This window comes from Adelges cooleyi, unplaced genomic scaffold, assembly GCF_023614345.1.
Source record: "Adelges cooleyi isolate 19-005CV unplaced genomic scaffold, UGA_ACOO_1.1 ACOO_flye_CR_arks_rails_tigmint_CR_PRNA_23, whole genome shotgun sequence".
In the NCBI taxonomy this organism is placed as follows: Eukaryota; Metazoa; Arthropoda; class Insecta; order Hemiptera; family Adelgidae; genus Adelges; species Adelges cooleyi.
The window spans coordinates 18,453,432-18,469,603 of NW_026095893.1; the positions used below are offsets into that span (position 1 = coordinate 18,453,432).

Sequence of the window (16,172 nt, forward strand, 5' to 3'; positions counted from 1 at the left end):
TGTAGCATTACGCAGTATTCGTTTGTAAAAATAATCAATTTGTTTACTATACGAAATTTAAAATGTTTTTCCAAATTAAAGGGAATTCTCGAAGTGAACGAATTGTATTCACTACGGTGTTCACCATTGTAATGTTTTAAAATTTTCTTCACGTTGCGGATTAGAAAGACACTTATCTTTATTAGTCCTATATTTGAATCCGACTGGTCTTCGCGTAATTTGTTCATCGAATCCTCTAGAAAACTCAACGCGTCGGTTATACAGTCAAACATCTTGCGACTGTTTTCTATTTGACCCAACGCTAAATCAAGAATATCCCAAAATCTGTCATAGTTGAAATCAACTTTAGCTCTAGGTATTTTTGTTAAGTTTACTTTATGGCGATGCCTTCTCACACGAATTGCAGAACTCACACGTTGTGCCTCGCGTGAGCTTTCGTGTACAATCATTCGAATCAAGGATAAATAATCTAAGATAATACTTGCGTACACACATTCAGTCAACCGAGCCGTCATCGAGTATTTATCGTAGACATTTTCTTCGGTTACGTAGAAACTATCGGGTTCTTCGATGGGTATAAACAGATCATTGCCAGAAAATGAATTTGCAGAGCATTGGTGTTTGCCTTTGATATGGTCGATTTTCCTCCATCCAGGACGGCTTAGTATGGCGTTGAGTCTAAAAATTAGATATTCATTGTTGTTACACGATAAAAACATTAGCCAATTACTGATTATCAACAACATCATAAAGCAACTTGAACCATCGTAAAACATTTTATTGAAATACCGCTGTATTATTTCTTTTTATTTAAATTAAATTGACAACTAAGTTTAGTTACAAACCGTACGCTAACTGAAACTACCTACGGTTGCTGCCTATTTCCTATTTGTATATCATGCAAACATGATTTTAATGTAAATCGCAAATAAATGTAAGTATATACTAAGTAAACTAAAAATACCTGTGTATTTCATTGCCATAATTTATTTGAAAAGTTACTTTGGTGCGAATACCTATGGAGGTTTTTAGTTTTACAACATGTTAAAAATTCTTGCACATTTTAAAGTTTTTAATTTAAAGTGGACTGTAGACATTAAATGTTCTATACCCATTATTCGATTAAAAAAAAATTTGTATAATTCAATAAAACTAGTGACAATATAAGATTCTAGTGGGCAATGACGGCCGTTAGCCACTCGGCGATGACTATACTATAACCTAACATTTTGTTAGAGTTATTTACGTTCTGTGATAACCTTGATCGCCCAAAAGTGTCTTATTTTGTTAATACCCCCTTTAACTTTATCTGAACGTTGGTGTTTGAGTTGCATTTTTTGATCAACGAGTAAAAAGTTTAAATTTGCAAATATTGATCATATAGATTTGCATTAAAGTGTTTTTATGAAACGAACATTTTTTTTTGAAAATTTATCGATAAAACAACTTATTCTTCACACAGTTGTAGTGTAGCTACAGCGATTACACCTGTGAATATGGATTTGGAAATGTTAGCTAAAAACTAAACTGGTTCGTAGGTATATTATATTTGTTTATATTGTAAACAATAAAAAAGGCTCGGGATTCGTTCAGCAGGTGGTCTAACAGGCAACTGTTTCTTATCAATTTTTTAACAGTGACCTAAATACCTACTACACCTACTAAAATTTTAGACAACACGAAATACAAATTATAAAACAACTCTCGACTCTCTCCATTAATTATTGGATTTTTCTTGAATTGAATTTGTACCGTTTTGTACTATAATAATTTTGTATCTATGTTAATTTTAACATAGATAAAAATGAATTATATAAAAAATGTATACTTATATCAAATCGTATTTGAAGCGTTTGTATACCAAGGGATATAATTTTTCCTGCGCATCTTTACGTTAGTCCTCGGTACTTGCGCTCATCTGGTTTGGCAACTATACTAATAATCTTCTGGTACATTAGTACATTAAATCCAAATAAAATAGATTCACCGGATATTCCAATTTAAAAACAGAAAAGTTTTGATCTTTGTCGACTGTCTAGTAGTATTGTAACCTATCGACATTAAGTTTAGCCGATAAACATGCTACGAGTGTACTTTACTAGCGGTTGTTATCATGTTACTTTTTCACTTCCTGTCTTCGCATCGCATCCAACTATTTATTGACTTTTGACGCCGGAAAATGTTGTGCTCTGCTGTGTGTGTGTGTGTGCCAAAACTGGAAAAGTTCGAAAAAACCACAAAATGTACACACAATAATATTTATTTCATTAAATGATCTAAATAATTTTTTAGTGTTCATGTATATCACAACGTAATTGATAGCAAATAATTTATAATTATAGATATAGCTGATTTATAGTTACTCATAAACTATCAATAAAAGTAAAATTTGTATTTATGAAGAATGTTTTAATCATTATTTGCAAAAAAAAAATAAATTATTCAAGATTAAAAATAATTGTTATACATTACCAAAATTGTTTAGAAAATATAAAATTAACTTTTAGCTATCAACTTGTCCTACTCTGCACATCAGGCATCAATGTTAAGTGAGAACGACTAACAAAAATGTATGCTAACCGTGAAACAAATATGATTGGTTTATTTTCAGATTGGTTGGCAACGCCAACTGTTGTGTTTTGTCGTTGAATATACACTGTGATACACGTCTGCTAAAAACTAAACGCATAAACTAATCTGACTCGTTTATTGAAAAGCCTATTTTTTTAAATTACGAATAGAAAACCGTAGTATTAGGTTGTTGAAAGAATCTTTAATTGTACATAATATGTATAACAAAATTATAAGATAACAATTATAATATACAAGTTCAGAATACAACAAATTTCGTTTTGTGACTTAACGGCAGTTTTTCTTCTTTCGGGAAACCTAATGCTCGGTAGTAATTATTGATCACCTTGTTTATGAGATTTTCAATTTCTAATTGAGCATCTTCAACGGAATGAATAACGCGCGTCTGATGCACACTTAAAGTCCGAGGTTCGCTTGTGTTTGCGTTTCGTAGCATTACGCAGTATTCGTTTGTAAAAATAATCAATTTGTTTACTATATCATATTTGAAGTATTTTTCCAATACAGAGGGGATTCTCGAAATTTTCGCGTTGTACTTATTATGGTTTTCGTTATTGTAATGTTTTAAGGTTTGCTTCACTTTAAGTATTAGACTGACACTTATCTTTATAAGCTCTATATTTGAATGCGACTGGCCTTCACGTAATTTATTCAACGATTTTTCTAGAAAACTCAACGCGTCGGTTATACAGTGAAACATCTTGCGACTGTTTTCTATTTGACCCATCGCTAAATCAAGCATATACCAAAATCTGTCATAGTTGAAATCGGGTTTAGCTTTAGGATTTTTTACAAAGTAATGGCGATACTTTCTCATACTGAGTACGTGACTCACACGTTTTGCTTCGCGTGAGCTTTCGTGTACAATCATTCGAATCAAGGATAAATAATCTAAGATAATAGTTGCGTACACACATTCCATCAATCGAGCCGTCATCGAGTATTTATCGTAGACATTTTCTTCGGCTACGTAGAAACTATCGGGTTCTTCGATGGGTATAAACAGATCTTTGCCAGAAAATGAATTTGCGGAGCATTGGTGTTTGCCTTTGATATGGTCGATTTTCCTCCATCCAGGACGGCTTAGTATGGCGTTGAGTCTAAAAATTAGATATTCATTGTTGTTACACGATAAAAACATTAGCCAATTACCGATTATCAACAACATCATAAAGCAACTTGACCCACCGTAAAACATTTTATTGAAATACCACTGTATTATTACTTTTTCTTTAAATTAAATTGACAACTAAGTTTAGTTACAAACCGTACGCTAACTGAAACTACCTACGGTTGCTGCCTATTTCCTATTTGTAAACAATCCAAAACATGTTTGAAACGTTTAATATAAACAAGTACATGGTTTACTTTGAATAGACTGTAAATAACTGTGTATTTCATTGCTATTATATATTTGAAGAGCTATTTTTTTAGCATTGGTACGAATACCTGAGGCGGTTTTTAGTTTCACAACATATTAACAATTCTCGCTGGCAATCCTTGCCTTAGTTTACCATCCAAAATATGTTGGCTTCAATAAATGGATGTGTAGAGCGTAGATTAAGTTTAAATTTGCGGACGAACATATTCATCATTAAAGTATTTTTATGAAATGGATGATTTTTAAAAAAAAAATATGCGATAACACCAACATATGCTGTAGTTGAAAAAAACGTCAGCTACAAACTACATATTTGTGTATATATATTATATCTGTTTATATTGTCAACAATAAAAAGACTTATGCCCAGTTGCACCAAACTTGTCGTTATCTATTGGTAAATTTTTTACCACCGTAATAAACTAACTTTTGTTAAACTTTATCTTTTGTTAAATTAACATGTGTTTAATATACGTGTGTTGCTCAATTGTTGTTGTATATTCAGGTTATTACCAGTATACTGGTTATCGAATAAATAGTATCAGCAATAGGAGTTAATATTATTATTATGATATGGCATCTAACCAATGATACATTTTGTTATTAATGAATAAACTTTGATAACAGAAATTAACTACGAATACACTTGCACACAGCGATAAATGATCCTGTAATTTAACTCATGATAAAGCACATTTCAAATACTTCATATACTTATTTCAAATTGAATATGGTGGTTTTGAAAACCAAGGGATATGTTTTTCACTGTGTGAAAGGGATAGAATACTTAATGCTATATGATATCTTTTGAACTATGATAGATATTATCCATTGTAGACCAACAAATAGGTACTATTATGGATAATAATATAATATACTATAATGCTCAACAGAATATGCCGCAAAACACAAACGCGAATTTATGGGGTTCTACATATTACTAAAACACACGTGCGTAACCGACCCCGTTCAAGTTGAACTCGGTTTGGGTGGACAATAATTAATTCAAAATAATGTTCTGCTATCGAAAATATTACAGTTTTCGTTTTATCGATAAATTTGGTCTAACACATAAAACCCTAGCTAGGTAAGTTGTCCGTAAAATCTGTGGAAACCAGAGCAAGCTCTTCTAAACAATGGCATATGATCCAAAGCATAGTATAAGTCATTGTTTACTAAAAAAAAAAAAAATTTGCTTGTTTTATAATTTTGTTTTTTTTTTAGGCACAACATAAGTATTCCAACGTTAAACATTTAGCTGATAGTATTGTTATTACACCAACTGAGCTAAAATCTTAAAAAAAAATAGGTATCATAAACAGAAGAAGGATCATAGGTTGGGACGAGGAGGTCCGGGTTATACGGTAAGAATTATGATAGCCGGGTGAATTAGTTCAATGATGCAATTCAATAATGGTATAACTCGTATACTAAAAAGCATATTTTTAAACGTTTTAAATAGACAATTAGACAATATTGAATTGTTCAGACAATTCATATTTGTATATATATATATGTAATAGGTAAGACAATATCAAAGTGTACCTAGATGATGTGTCCTTTGGTTATTGTCCGTTTTAATAAAAATAATAAATTACAAGTTCGTTACACAACAAATTGCGCTTTGTGATTTTATAGCAGTATTTCTTCTTTCGGGAAACCTAATTCTCGGTAGTAATTATTGATCACCTTGTTTATGAGTTTTTCAATTTCATATTGAGCTTCTTCGAAGATATAAATTACACTGACATGATGCACGACTAAAGTCTGAGGTTCGCTTGTGTTGGCGCTTTGTAGCATTTCGCAGTATTCGTTTGTAAAAGGAATCAATATGTTTACTATAATTCTTTTAAAATGTATTTCCAACGTAGTGGAAATTCTCGAAATTTTTGAATTGTATTTTTTGCGGTTGTCTCCGTTGTATTCTTCTACAGTTAGCTTCGCATTATAAATTAGATACATACTTTTCATTATTAGTTGTATGTTTGAATCTAACGGGCATTCGCGTAACTTGTTCAACGATTCTTGTAGAAAACTCAACGCATCAATCATAATGCCAAACATAATGTGAATGTTTCCTATTTTGCCCAATGCTAAATCGAGCATATCCCAAAATCTGTCGTAGTTTAGAGGAGGTGCCAAAACTTTCGGATTTTTCGTCTTGTGGATTTTATGGTAATACTTTCGGCAACGAAGCTTATTACTCACAAGTTTTCCCTCGCGTGAGCTCAAGTGTAGAACCAATCGAATCAAGGATAAATAATCTAATATGGCCTTCGCGTACACACATTCAGTCAACCGAGCCGTCATCGAGTATTTATCGTAGACATTTTCTTCGGTTACGTAGAAACTATCGGGTTCTTCGATGGGTATAAACAGATCATTGCCAGAAAATGAATTTGCAGAGCATTGGTGTTTGCCTTTGATATGGTCGATTTTCCTCCATCCAGGACGGCTTAGTATGGCGTTGAGTCTAAAAATTAGATATTCATTGTTGTTACACGATAAAAACATTAGCCAATCACTGATTATTATGAACACCATAAAGTTATTTGACACACTGTAAAACATTATATTCGAATATTACTGTATTATTCTTTATATATTTTTTAATAAATAAAGTATCGCATTTTTTGGGCAACGAGTAAAAAGTGTAATTTTGCAAACAATGAATAGTTCTAAAATCGTGTTTTATGAAATGGATGAATTTTTTTTTAAAAATTGTTCGATAACACCAACATATTGTTTCCACAGTTATAGTACAGTTACTGCAATTACACCGGGGAATATGGATTCTGTAAAAAAACGTTATCTACTAACTAAACAGGTGCGTAGTTGTTTGTTCGTATTGTAAACAATTAAAAAAGTCAGTATACGTTTAGCGGTTGTTGCCTACCAATATTTTAACGGTGACCTACTATATTTGCTGAAGTTTTAGAAAACACGTCTTAATACATACAACAAAACGATTCTCGTTGGCGCTGTTGTTATTTAATTTTTATACCTCAAATTGAACAAAAACCAGGTCGGTCACGTATGAAACCAAAGGAAATCCTAATAAACCTTAGAAGGTGTCTGTAAAATATCCGCTTAGCGAATGTAAAAAATAATTCATATTGTTTAATCGTTAAGTGTAATCATGTTAGGAAAATCGATTGGATGTTTTTCGTTTTGACCTAAGGTGTCCAGACATTTAAGTTTAATTTGTACCGTTTTGTGTTATTATTATACAAAAATACACGAAAATTAATTACATTGAAAAATCCTTTTACTTCATGATGATTTCGATGGAAATAACATACATTCCGTGTTTAAAATCATACCTCTGTAACCATTTAAAATGAAAGGGGCTTGGCGTTCTTAGCTCCCCTGCATTTGCGATTGGTTTCATAATTGTAGTTCTTGAGACTTGCGAGCAAAATGACGATACGTTGGGATTAGCTCTCAAAAGTCAAAAGTGATAAAGTGATAATAACTTGTAACGTCTTCAGAGAAACTACAGTGTGTAGTTAAACGGGCAAACGAATTCCGGCTTTTGATTTCTGGACAGAACGACGTCATCGTACAATGATATCGTTCACGACCTAGAATTATGTGTGTTAAACATTAAACAGCCCACGTGCCTTGGTCTAATAGTATCAAAACAAACTAAAACATTTTAGCAACGATAGTTTATGACCAAGGGATAGAATATTATTTTATATTACGGCAAGGTTCAATATAGATAAAAAGTTAATTTCCGACCATTGTTCGCCTGCAAATTATAATAGCTGTAAAGTTTAAAATTTTGTAAAACAAAATATTTTTTGTATTATTTCACGGTTAAACGTTCTATCTATGTACTCGAAAATCCTTCAAGAACAATGCAATAATATTGTCTTCGTGTTTTCACTTGTTTACAAATTTAGAATGGCCGGAACCCTTTATAGTGTTTAATATAAATTCTTGAACTTTTTTCGTTAGTTTGTAGTAGCATAAAATCGATGAGACAATGTATGTAAAGATTTTTTACTATATATAATTACAGTTATAGCTGTTTAATAGATATTCATAAACCATCGATAAAAGTAAAAATTGTATTTATGAAAATAGTTGTAATAATTATTTATAAAAAAAAAATGTAAATTATAAATGATTATAAAATAACTATAATACATCCCCAAAATCGTTTGGTGATGTTTGATCATATTCCGAAAATCATTGGCAGTCATCAATAAAAAGTGAGAGCCTCTAACAATAACGTATGCTAAACGAAAACAAATATGATAATATTTTTTATAAAGTACCGTTTAAGTGTTTATTAAATATCGTTTTTTTAAAATTATTAATTGACAACCGCAGCATAAGAATATTGAAAAAATCTTTATTTATGTATAATGTTATGTCTAACAAAATTATACGGTACCCATTACAATACATTATTTCGGAATACAACAAATTACGTTATGTGATTTTGTGGCAGTATTTCTTCTTTCGGGAAACCTAATGCTCGGTAGTAATTATTGATCACCTTGTTTATGAGATTTTCGATTTCTAATTGAGCGACTTCAATGGAATGAATAATTCGGGTCTGATGCACACTTTAAGTCTGAGGTTCACCTGTGTTTGCGGTTTGTAGCATTACGCAGTATTTGTTTGTAAAACGAATTAATTTGTTTCCTATACGATTTTTTAAAAATTATTCCAATAAAACGGGAATTCTCGAGTATTGCTTATTGTATGTATTACGGTTTAGTGATTTTATTCAATTTTATCACTTTTATTTATCATAATTCCTGTAGACCTGTGACCTCTCTATGTACCCGTTGCTTTGATTCCATTATGCTTATACTATACAGTAATAGTCCTCTCGGATAAAATCATTTTCAAATTAACGCTTTAATGCTTATTGTAAATACAGCGCATCAATTTAATACTTTCTAACTTTTGCTGGTTTACGCTGTGCTAGGTTTGGACTGTACTGGCTTGAAAATACTAACTACCGATTTGCATCGAAGCGTTTTTTCGAAAGTGATTTTATCACTTTCAGATTTAAAAATTCCTGTAAACCCGTGACCTCCCAGTCCCCACTATGCCCCGACCCAACTATGCTCCGTCCCCACTATGCCCCGACCCTACTGTACTGGTTATTTTTTTTTTAGTTCACTACAAATGAGTAGGTATATTATTTTGTACTAGTACCTATATAAAAAACAGTTTTTAACGTATATCGTTTGGTTGCTTGACTTTGTATATTTTAGATCGAAATGCAGAGTTGGATTTAGCTTCTTTTTTTTTTAATTATATCAGAAGCGAAAGCAATTTTCTCAAAATTAATTTTTTCAAACAATAGGAAATCAAATATCATACCTATTGACATTTAAGTAGTTGAACTGCACCCTCACCTTGGTCACAGCTAGTCGCACATTATACTTCCGAGCAATATTAAAACCTTAAACAAAGAAAAGCATAGCCTGAAAACAATTTCACGCAAAATTTGACAAAAGTCAGTATAATGTAAACATGTAATAATATATATATAAAAAAAATTTTTTTTAAATAATTTAACACTGCAAAATCATACAAAATATATTTCGATTTTACTGAAAGTAGTACTTGCTGACTTCTTCGATAGTAAGTACATTTTATTAAGTGTTACAAATTACTATTTTTTTGTTTCCTTGTAATTATGCACGATACATTTTTAACCGTCAGTTAATTCAGAATCGATAAATTGCCAGTTTTTTTTATTATAGAAATTGTGCACATAACGTAGATACGGTATATACTATTTCTGAGAGAAAAAAGTAAAAAAAAATTAACTCTTCTAAATGAAAGGAATAAACTCCATAAATATAAACACACAATCTTCAAACATTATTAAAAAATCGGTGTGACTAAATTTTTAGATACAGCACATTCGCAGTAAGAACCCTACTTTTTAAAATCCACTTAGGTAAGGATCTAGTTTTTTTAATTTAGAACAAAAACGTAGACTGAAACATGATGCAGCGCGAGGCTACAAAAAACAAATATACTTTTCTCAGAAATCTTTACCAAAGCATTTTTTTTTTATTTAGGATAAAATAGTATCAAAATCAGCGACCAAAATTTTATTTTAAAACGATAAAGTCACAATTTTATGTTTTGTGAATAATTTGATAAATTATTTATTGAGGCATCTGACAAAAAAACTAACAATACATAGCTGATATCTTTACCAAATTATACAAACGCTAATAGTAAATCAATTTAATATTATTATTGAATATTTTCAAGCAGACTGTTTCTCCATTTTTACCAATGTAATAACTAAAGAAAAAACAATTTTTTTACGTATCTGTGCGACACGGGCTACACATTATTTTTTTGTCATTTTCTGGTCAAAAATAATACTGTCAGTAGAAATGCAATTTTTTTATACATGTTTTTAATAATATAACGTTAAATGGGGATTTTCTGTTTATAAATAAAAATGTATTTGAAATAAAAAACAACAAATATAATATAATGAAAAGAAATGTTTGACTACAAATGTTAAGAATTTTGTAAAAGAAAAAGTGTACGTATCTGTTTATTTCATTATTATTTTTTTTAAGTGAACTACAAACCAAACAGTGGCTAGTAAAAAGTTATGGTTTTTTCAAAATTCTGGGAAAAAACATTTTTACTTTGACGGTATAACAATATGAAAACTCACTAACGCTTTAATGCAACCACGCAACGTCGATATTAAACATTTGAAAAATTGTGATAAATCATCAGGCAATGACGTAGTCAAAACAATTACAAAATTAATACTAATAAATTGGAACTCTGTTTTATTAGAGCATACATATATTAGTTTAAACGCTCGTTCATGATTCTATGTTGATAAACTTGGTTATATTTTATTAATTAAGTGGGTTATTTTAAATACATTAAAACAAATTTAATCTTATACTAGCTGCCCGTGTACCCGGCTGGTAGTCTGTAGATGTAATAATAATATATTTTTAATTATCACAACAAATAAATTTACACCGATAAAAAGAAGCTTCTAAAATCTTAACCTAAAATATTTCACAACTATTCGGTAATCTTTACTTCCACTAAATTCAAATTTTTTGTTTCACTACAAAAAACGTAACTTTTATTATTATTTCCAGGTAAAAATGAAACTCTTGGGTTTACTAATATCATTTGGATTGATAAGTGTTTTGGTAGCTGATGATCAGAGTAATTATTTTATTTTTACTCATACTTAGACAAAATAGTAGAAATTTATAAAAAATACTGAAGATTTAACTTTTTTTTTTTATAGAGGAATATTATAGCTTAGTTATAAACACAAGTCAGTATAAAGTTTTTTTTATATAAAATAATTACTTAAGTTTTAGTATGTATAATAATTTGTTACAGGCAAACAAATAGAAAAAGCATATAATGCAGGTAACGTATAATATTTAAAAATAAAACACGTCTATAAAAAGTTTTTAGTATTTTTATAAGAATAATCAAATGATAGTTAAACGTGTTACACTTTTTATTATATGCCTACATTAAGAACAAATAAGGTGTAAAGTATCCATAAGTTAAGAACGGCGCAGATACTAAATGTATCCAATCGTTTATATTCGTACTCAAAGTAGTAATATTTACTAATAATTCACTTAGCTAAAAGCACTGACTATTTAGAGTAGCAATTTGTGTAGTATTTATTGAAATGGTCACCGCTTGAAGCATAGTGTACTCTTTTTTCTGAATACATTCATATTTATAAGGGTATTAATTCACTTTCTTGATTTTTAAAACATCAATTTAGTATGGTAATTGAAATGAAAAAAAGGCACAGTCTACTTACTTGACGCCTGACGTCTAATGTTATAAAACATGGAACGTTCTTTAGCCTGCTGTCTCATAAATAGTGATTATTTCTGATCTACAATCTCCTTGCTGTTTATGATAATAGTATAGTCTTAATTTTTATGTTCTGGCCAAACATATGCATCACGACAACGACTGTGAAATGCAGTGAATACTTTCAGAACTTTATCTGATATAGTTTATAGTGAACTAAGCATTAAAATTGTATGTTACAAAAACATATCCCCCCCCTCCCCCCAATTTGTCATACTTTTTTATTTAATTGCTTGAAAATGAAATTTAATATATTTAAAAAAAATTCTAAACCCAGAGTAACTTAGGCTTCTTGTAGCTATAGACAGCAGTTGTTTGCCCGTAAGCAGTCTAGGGATTTTTTTGCGGTGAAGGTTGTCTTAAAAATATTATATTATTTTATTTCTTGACCATAATTAACTTATGGTTAATGTATTGCTTATATTTTTTTAAGCTCTTAACCATTATTTGTTTATATTAGGGAAGTTGCCAAAAGTTATGATGCAGTTTGCTAAGACAAAAACATATCCAATGCGTAATTACAATTTTATAATTAAACAGTGGTTAATGGTTTACCTTGAAGGTTGAGACATTGTAGAAATAATTCGATTGTCTGTCCGTCTCAATAGATCTTAATTATACATAATATTAAGTTATAATGAAATGTACACTTATTATAATGAAATATTAGTATTAATTATAAATAACCAATTAGGTATTTCATTACCATAGTCTCGAATTAATTTAATACAATCAGATCCCGAGCCAGTTTTTCCAAATTAATTAGACATGTCCATTTTCTACTTGTCTTCTTCCTAAATGTATATATTTAATAAAAATTAATGCGTCTATGTTATGTTAAATACAGATTACTTTTTTTTTATGTTTATTTCCATACCGGGTAATAACTTTTTTTAATTTTTATATTTTAACATGATTATTATATGGTCATTATGTAAAAACTGTATTTTATCATTTCAGAGTGGCGACCCTATAGCCCACCAAGTACATATTTCATTTTTATATTACTTTACAAAGAGTCTTATTGTTAATTATTCATAAACGTATGTTGTAAATAATCCTACACTTACGTATTGACTTCGGTTTAAAAAAACTATGTACAATAAATTGTATCTTGTTTGGAATTTCAGTAAAGAAGGAAATCCAGCTTGAAGCGCAAAAATTAATTGAGAAAGCGACTGGTAAATTTTTAATTTTCTAAATAATTTCTTTTAAACAAACAAGTACTAAATAAAAACCGATAACTATTCTATTAAAGTTTAAAGTGTGTATGTTTCTGTTTAAAACTTTAAAGATATTTCAAAACATAGTCCAAATTAATCTAGGTCAATAATGTGTTTTTAATCATGGCTACCAGAAATTTTAAGTTCATTCTCTGTTTATATTGATTAAGTTTTGAAATACTCTAAGCCTCAAGATTACTGATATAAAAAAGGTATAGAAAACAGAATTATTTTTTTAACTGTATAGTTATTTGATGTTCTAATTACAGGTATCAAAGCACCTAACGAAGCCGAAGGTAATCATAATCATATATTTATTTTTCAATCATATCGCCTGGTAAACCGCTAATGTATAAGTTGCTTTGAAAGGGGGCAAGAACTGAACCGTGCTTCATTGTTTACCTATATTTCCTGATAGTTTTGTTATCAAGGCATAATACGAATTATATCATTGAGCCTACTGCTTAAGAGGTTTAAAAGATTAGGTTAGGTTGTTTTGGTTATTTAAGTTGAAAAAATCCAATACAGTGGAGTCGGGCCATAGTCGGGTCTAAAGAAATTATTGGAAATTATTGGAAAAATCTATTTAACGCAATGCTATCACACGCAATTAATTTATAACTATATATTTTTTTAATTATTTGTCATTAAGCCTTGTACGGTCCGGGCTTTAAGCTCTCAGACTATGAGGATATAAGAAGAAAGTATGTAACAAAAGAAGTTATCAAACACATACTCAAAATTGAAATGGGTAAATATTCATTTTAAATTAATTATACTGGCTTTATTAAATTGAAACAATGTCTTTTTAGTAATTATTTTTAAATAATATTTATTGATGATGGTAAGACTGATTTCCAATGACTTTGTTGAGTTACTTATTAAAAAAAAATTATTTAATTAACAATTTTTTTTTTCTGAATTAAGTTTTTTAGAACTTTGATAAATATTAGGTTAGGCTAGGGGGTGCATCCGTGTTTTCTTTTTTGAAAAAAAATGTATTGACTAACATGTACGTGCAATACGCACAATCTGTGTGTTGTATTATTTTCAAATGATTTATGTACGTTGTCTTGCAAATAAATAAACGTAGTAGCAAATAAGCTAAATCTGGTATTTCTTTTTTTAGCTAAAGATGCAGATGAAGCAAAGCCAATAAAATATTTCCGGGATTATCCGGAAACGTGCCGTTTCATAGCAATGTTCAGAAGTCTTAAAAACCCTAATGAATATATTGTTGAAGCTGTTATTGCGGGCGTGAACTTTATTTGTACTCTAACAGATGTAACAGGGAATAAATTCAAATACAGATCCCTTGGAGGCATTATTTGGAGAGATAAGCCTGATATTATGAAGGCAGACGTGACACTAGCATCTGAGTTAGATTAATTTGGAACAGGAGTTATAAGCATACATTTTTTTAGAGCACTATTGGTATTACATTTAAATATTTTTTGTATACTGCACTAATATTTACGTTGTCAATAAATTAAATGTATTCAATAATAAAGAGTTTTAATCACTACTATAAACACGTTTATTGCTTATGTTTTTTGTTGTAATTTAATAATTGTTTGCATACAGGGTGATAATTTTATGTTGAACCACTTAATAACTCATAGTGATGGGGGGGTAAGTTGTATTACAATGGCCTTCGCCTAATTTCATATTATAATTGGTCCCAAGCCAATGTTTTTGAACTTAGTAAATATGTGATTTTTCTACTTTTTACCACCTTCTTCTTATTATAAGAATAATCTAATAATATAATAACGCTAAAATATTTTTTGTCTACAAATTTGTGTAATGAAAAACATACGTTTCCATTAAAAAAAAAAACCAAAAATACCCCTATTTGGCTTATAAGGATCGGTGATAAAAATTTTCAAAATAATGAAAATATAGTAGGTACAATATGTACCAAAAAAACTTGGAAAGAAATGTTGTTCAAAATATTAATATATTCCGAGAAAATGTGTGTCTTACCCAAAATGAATCACCCTGTATATCGACATTTAAAACAAATTGATGCACAAACAATGCAGTGTTTTGTTAACCGGTATTCATATGTAAATATATAATACATTACAGTCGCTTTGGTTTTCGATCAAAAAATGGGCCGGGGCATACGGGGTAGTACTCGTTTTTATTTTCTAAAATTTGGAAAAAATCGTTTTGGTTTTTCACGATTTTAAAGGTTTTTAGGATGCAATATTTTATATTCACAACTTGATGGGTTTGACGTTTTCAGAAAATTAGTGCGTTCAAACAATCATTGGGTTCCCCATGTATTAACAGATATTTGTAATAATTTACACCAATTAAGAATTTTAACAACAATTTATTTCCCTCCAAATAATTTTACCTTTGGCCTAACCAAAGTCAAATGAATGTACCTACACATTTTTCAATGTTTAGATTTCTGGTACTTATTTCAAATTAATAGCTTAAAGATTTTTAACTTTATAGATCCATTGCCCTCAAATGTGGTTGTGTGTTCGTAAATTCGAACGTTATTACAAATGGCAAGTACAAAATATCTTCGAAACACATACAATTTCGGCACCTGTGCACATACATGACGTCTTAATACATTTTTTTCTTTACTGTCATCGATGAGTACATAAATCAAGTATAAGGAAAAAACGTCGATCCAACGAAAAATAATTTTTCATGTGCACTTCTTAGTCATACTTTTTATTTTGAAAATTCCAAGGGCATAATAAATTATAAGTCGGCAATTTTATCGGAACAGATATACTATTTACTCAAGATTGAGCACAATATAGATGTTTTATACTTTTACAACAACCGAATTTTGTAATCCACATGACAATTGGTAAATTTTAGTAAAAAAAGCTCGTGCAAACGATTACAGACAACGACTGCGTGTATTAAATATGGCTGTGTCATTGAATATTCCTAAAACAAAAAGCCAATTCTTAGGACATAGGGTTAGGGCTTAGGACATTGTTGGATGGACCTCGCTGAATGTTATAAAATCGTTTTCAAATAACCACTATGACGCGAACCTGTAAAAATAAAACTATCGACAATAGCATTATGATGGTCAACGACAATAATTATCTTAATTGAAT

General features: G+C 29.9%; 2 protein-coding genes across 3 annotated transcripts; one reads left to right on the forward strand and one right to left on the reverse strand.

Annotated features, from left to right (window-relative positions):
• Positions 1-5,534: 5,534 nt before the first annotated feature.
• LOC126835807 (uncharacterized) lies at positions 5,535-10,663 on the reverse strand. The gene is made up of 3 exons (XM_050568632.1): positions 10,657-10,663; positions 9,323-9,404; positions 5,535-6,446 (listed from the first exon to the last, which is right to left on the reverse strand). Exon 3 carries the CDS (start codon positions 6,281-6,283, stop codon positions 5,606-5,608), a length of 678 nt encoding a protein of 225 aa, XP_050424589.1. The 5' UTR covers positions 6,284-6,446; positions 9,323-9,404; positions 10,657-10,663; the 3' UTR covers positions 5,535-5,605.
• Positions 10,664-10,792: 129 nt separating this feature from the next.
• Positions 10,793-14,606, forward strand: LOC126835589 (uncharacterized). Of its 2 annotated transcripts, XM_050568265.1 has the most exons (11): positions 10,793-11,027; positions 11,101-11,170; positions 11,256-11,285; positions 11,354-11,383; positions 12,312-12,365; positions 12,699-12,731; positions 12,812-12,835; positions 12,982-13,032; positions 13,344-13,370; positions 13,727-13,825; positions 14,204-14,606. In XM_050568265.1, the coding sequence occupies exons 2-11, from the start codon at positions 11,107-11,109 to the stop codon at positions 14,461-14,463; spliced, it is 672 nt and encodes a 223-aa protein (XP_050424222.1). In that variant the 5' UTR covers positions 10,793-11,027; positions 11,101-11,106; the 3' UTR covers positions 14,464-14,606. The 2 variants fall into 2 exon arrangements, with proteins under 2 accessions (XP_050424222.1, XP_050424223.1); XM_050568266.1 differs by lacking the exon at positions 12,312-12,365.
• Positions 14,607-16,172: the final 1,566 nt, after the last annotated feature.

Bases quoted from the DNA above. Each gene is read 5' to 3' on its own strand.
- LOC126835807 (XM_050568632.1), bottom strand. From the start codon at position 6,283: ATGACGGCTCGGTTGACTGAATGTGTGTACGCGAAGGCCATATTAGAT.
- LOC126835589 (XM_050568265.1), top strand. From the start codon at position 11,107: ATGAAACTCTTGGGTTTACTAATATCATTTGGATTGATAAGTGTTTTG. The intron at 12,732-12,811 runs GTAATAACTTTT...TTATCATTTCAG, and splicing joins TATGTTTATTTCCATACCGG to AGTGGCGACCCTATAGCCCA. The intron at 12,836-12,981 runs GTACATATTTCA...TTGGAATTTCAG, and splicing joins GCGACCCTATAGCCCACCAA to TAAAGAAGGAAATCCAGCTT.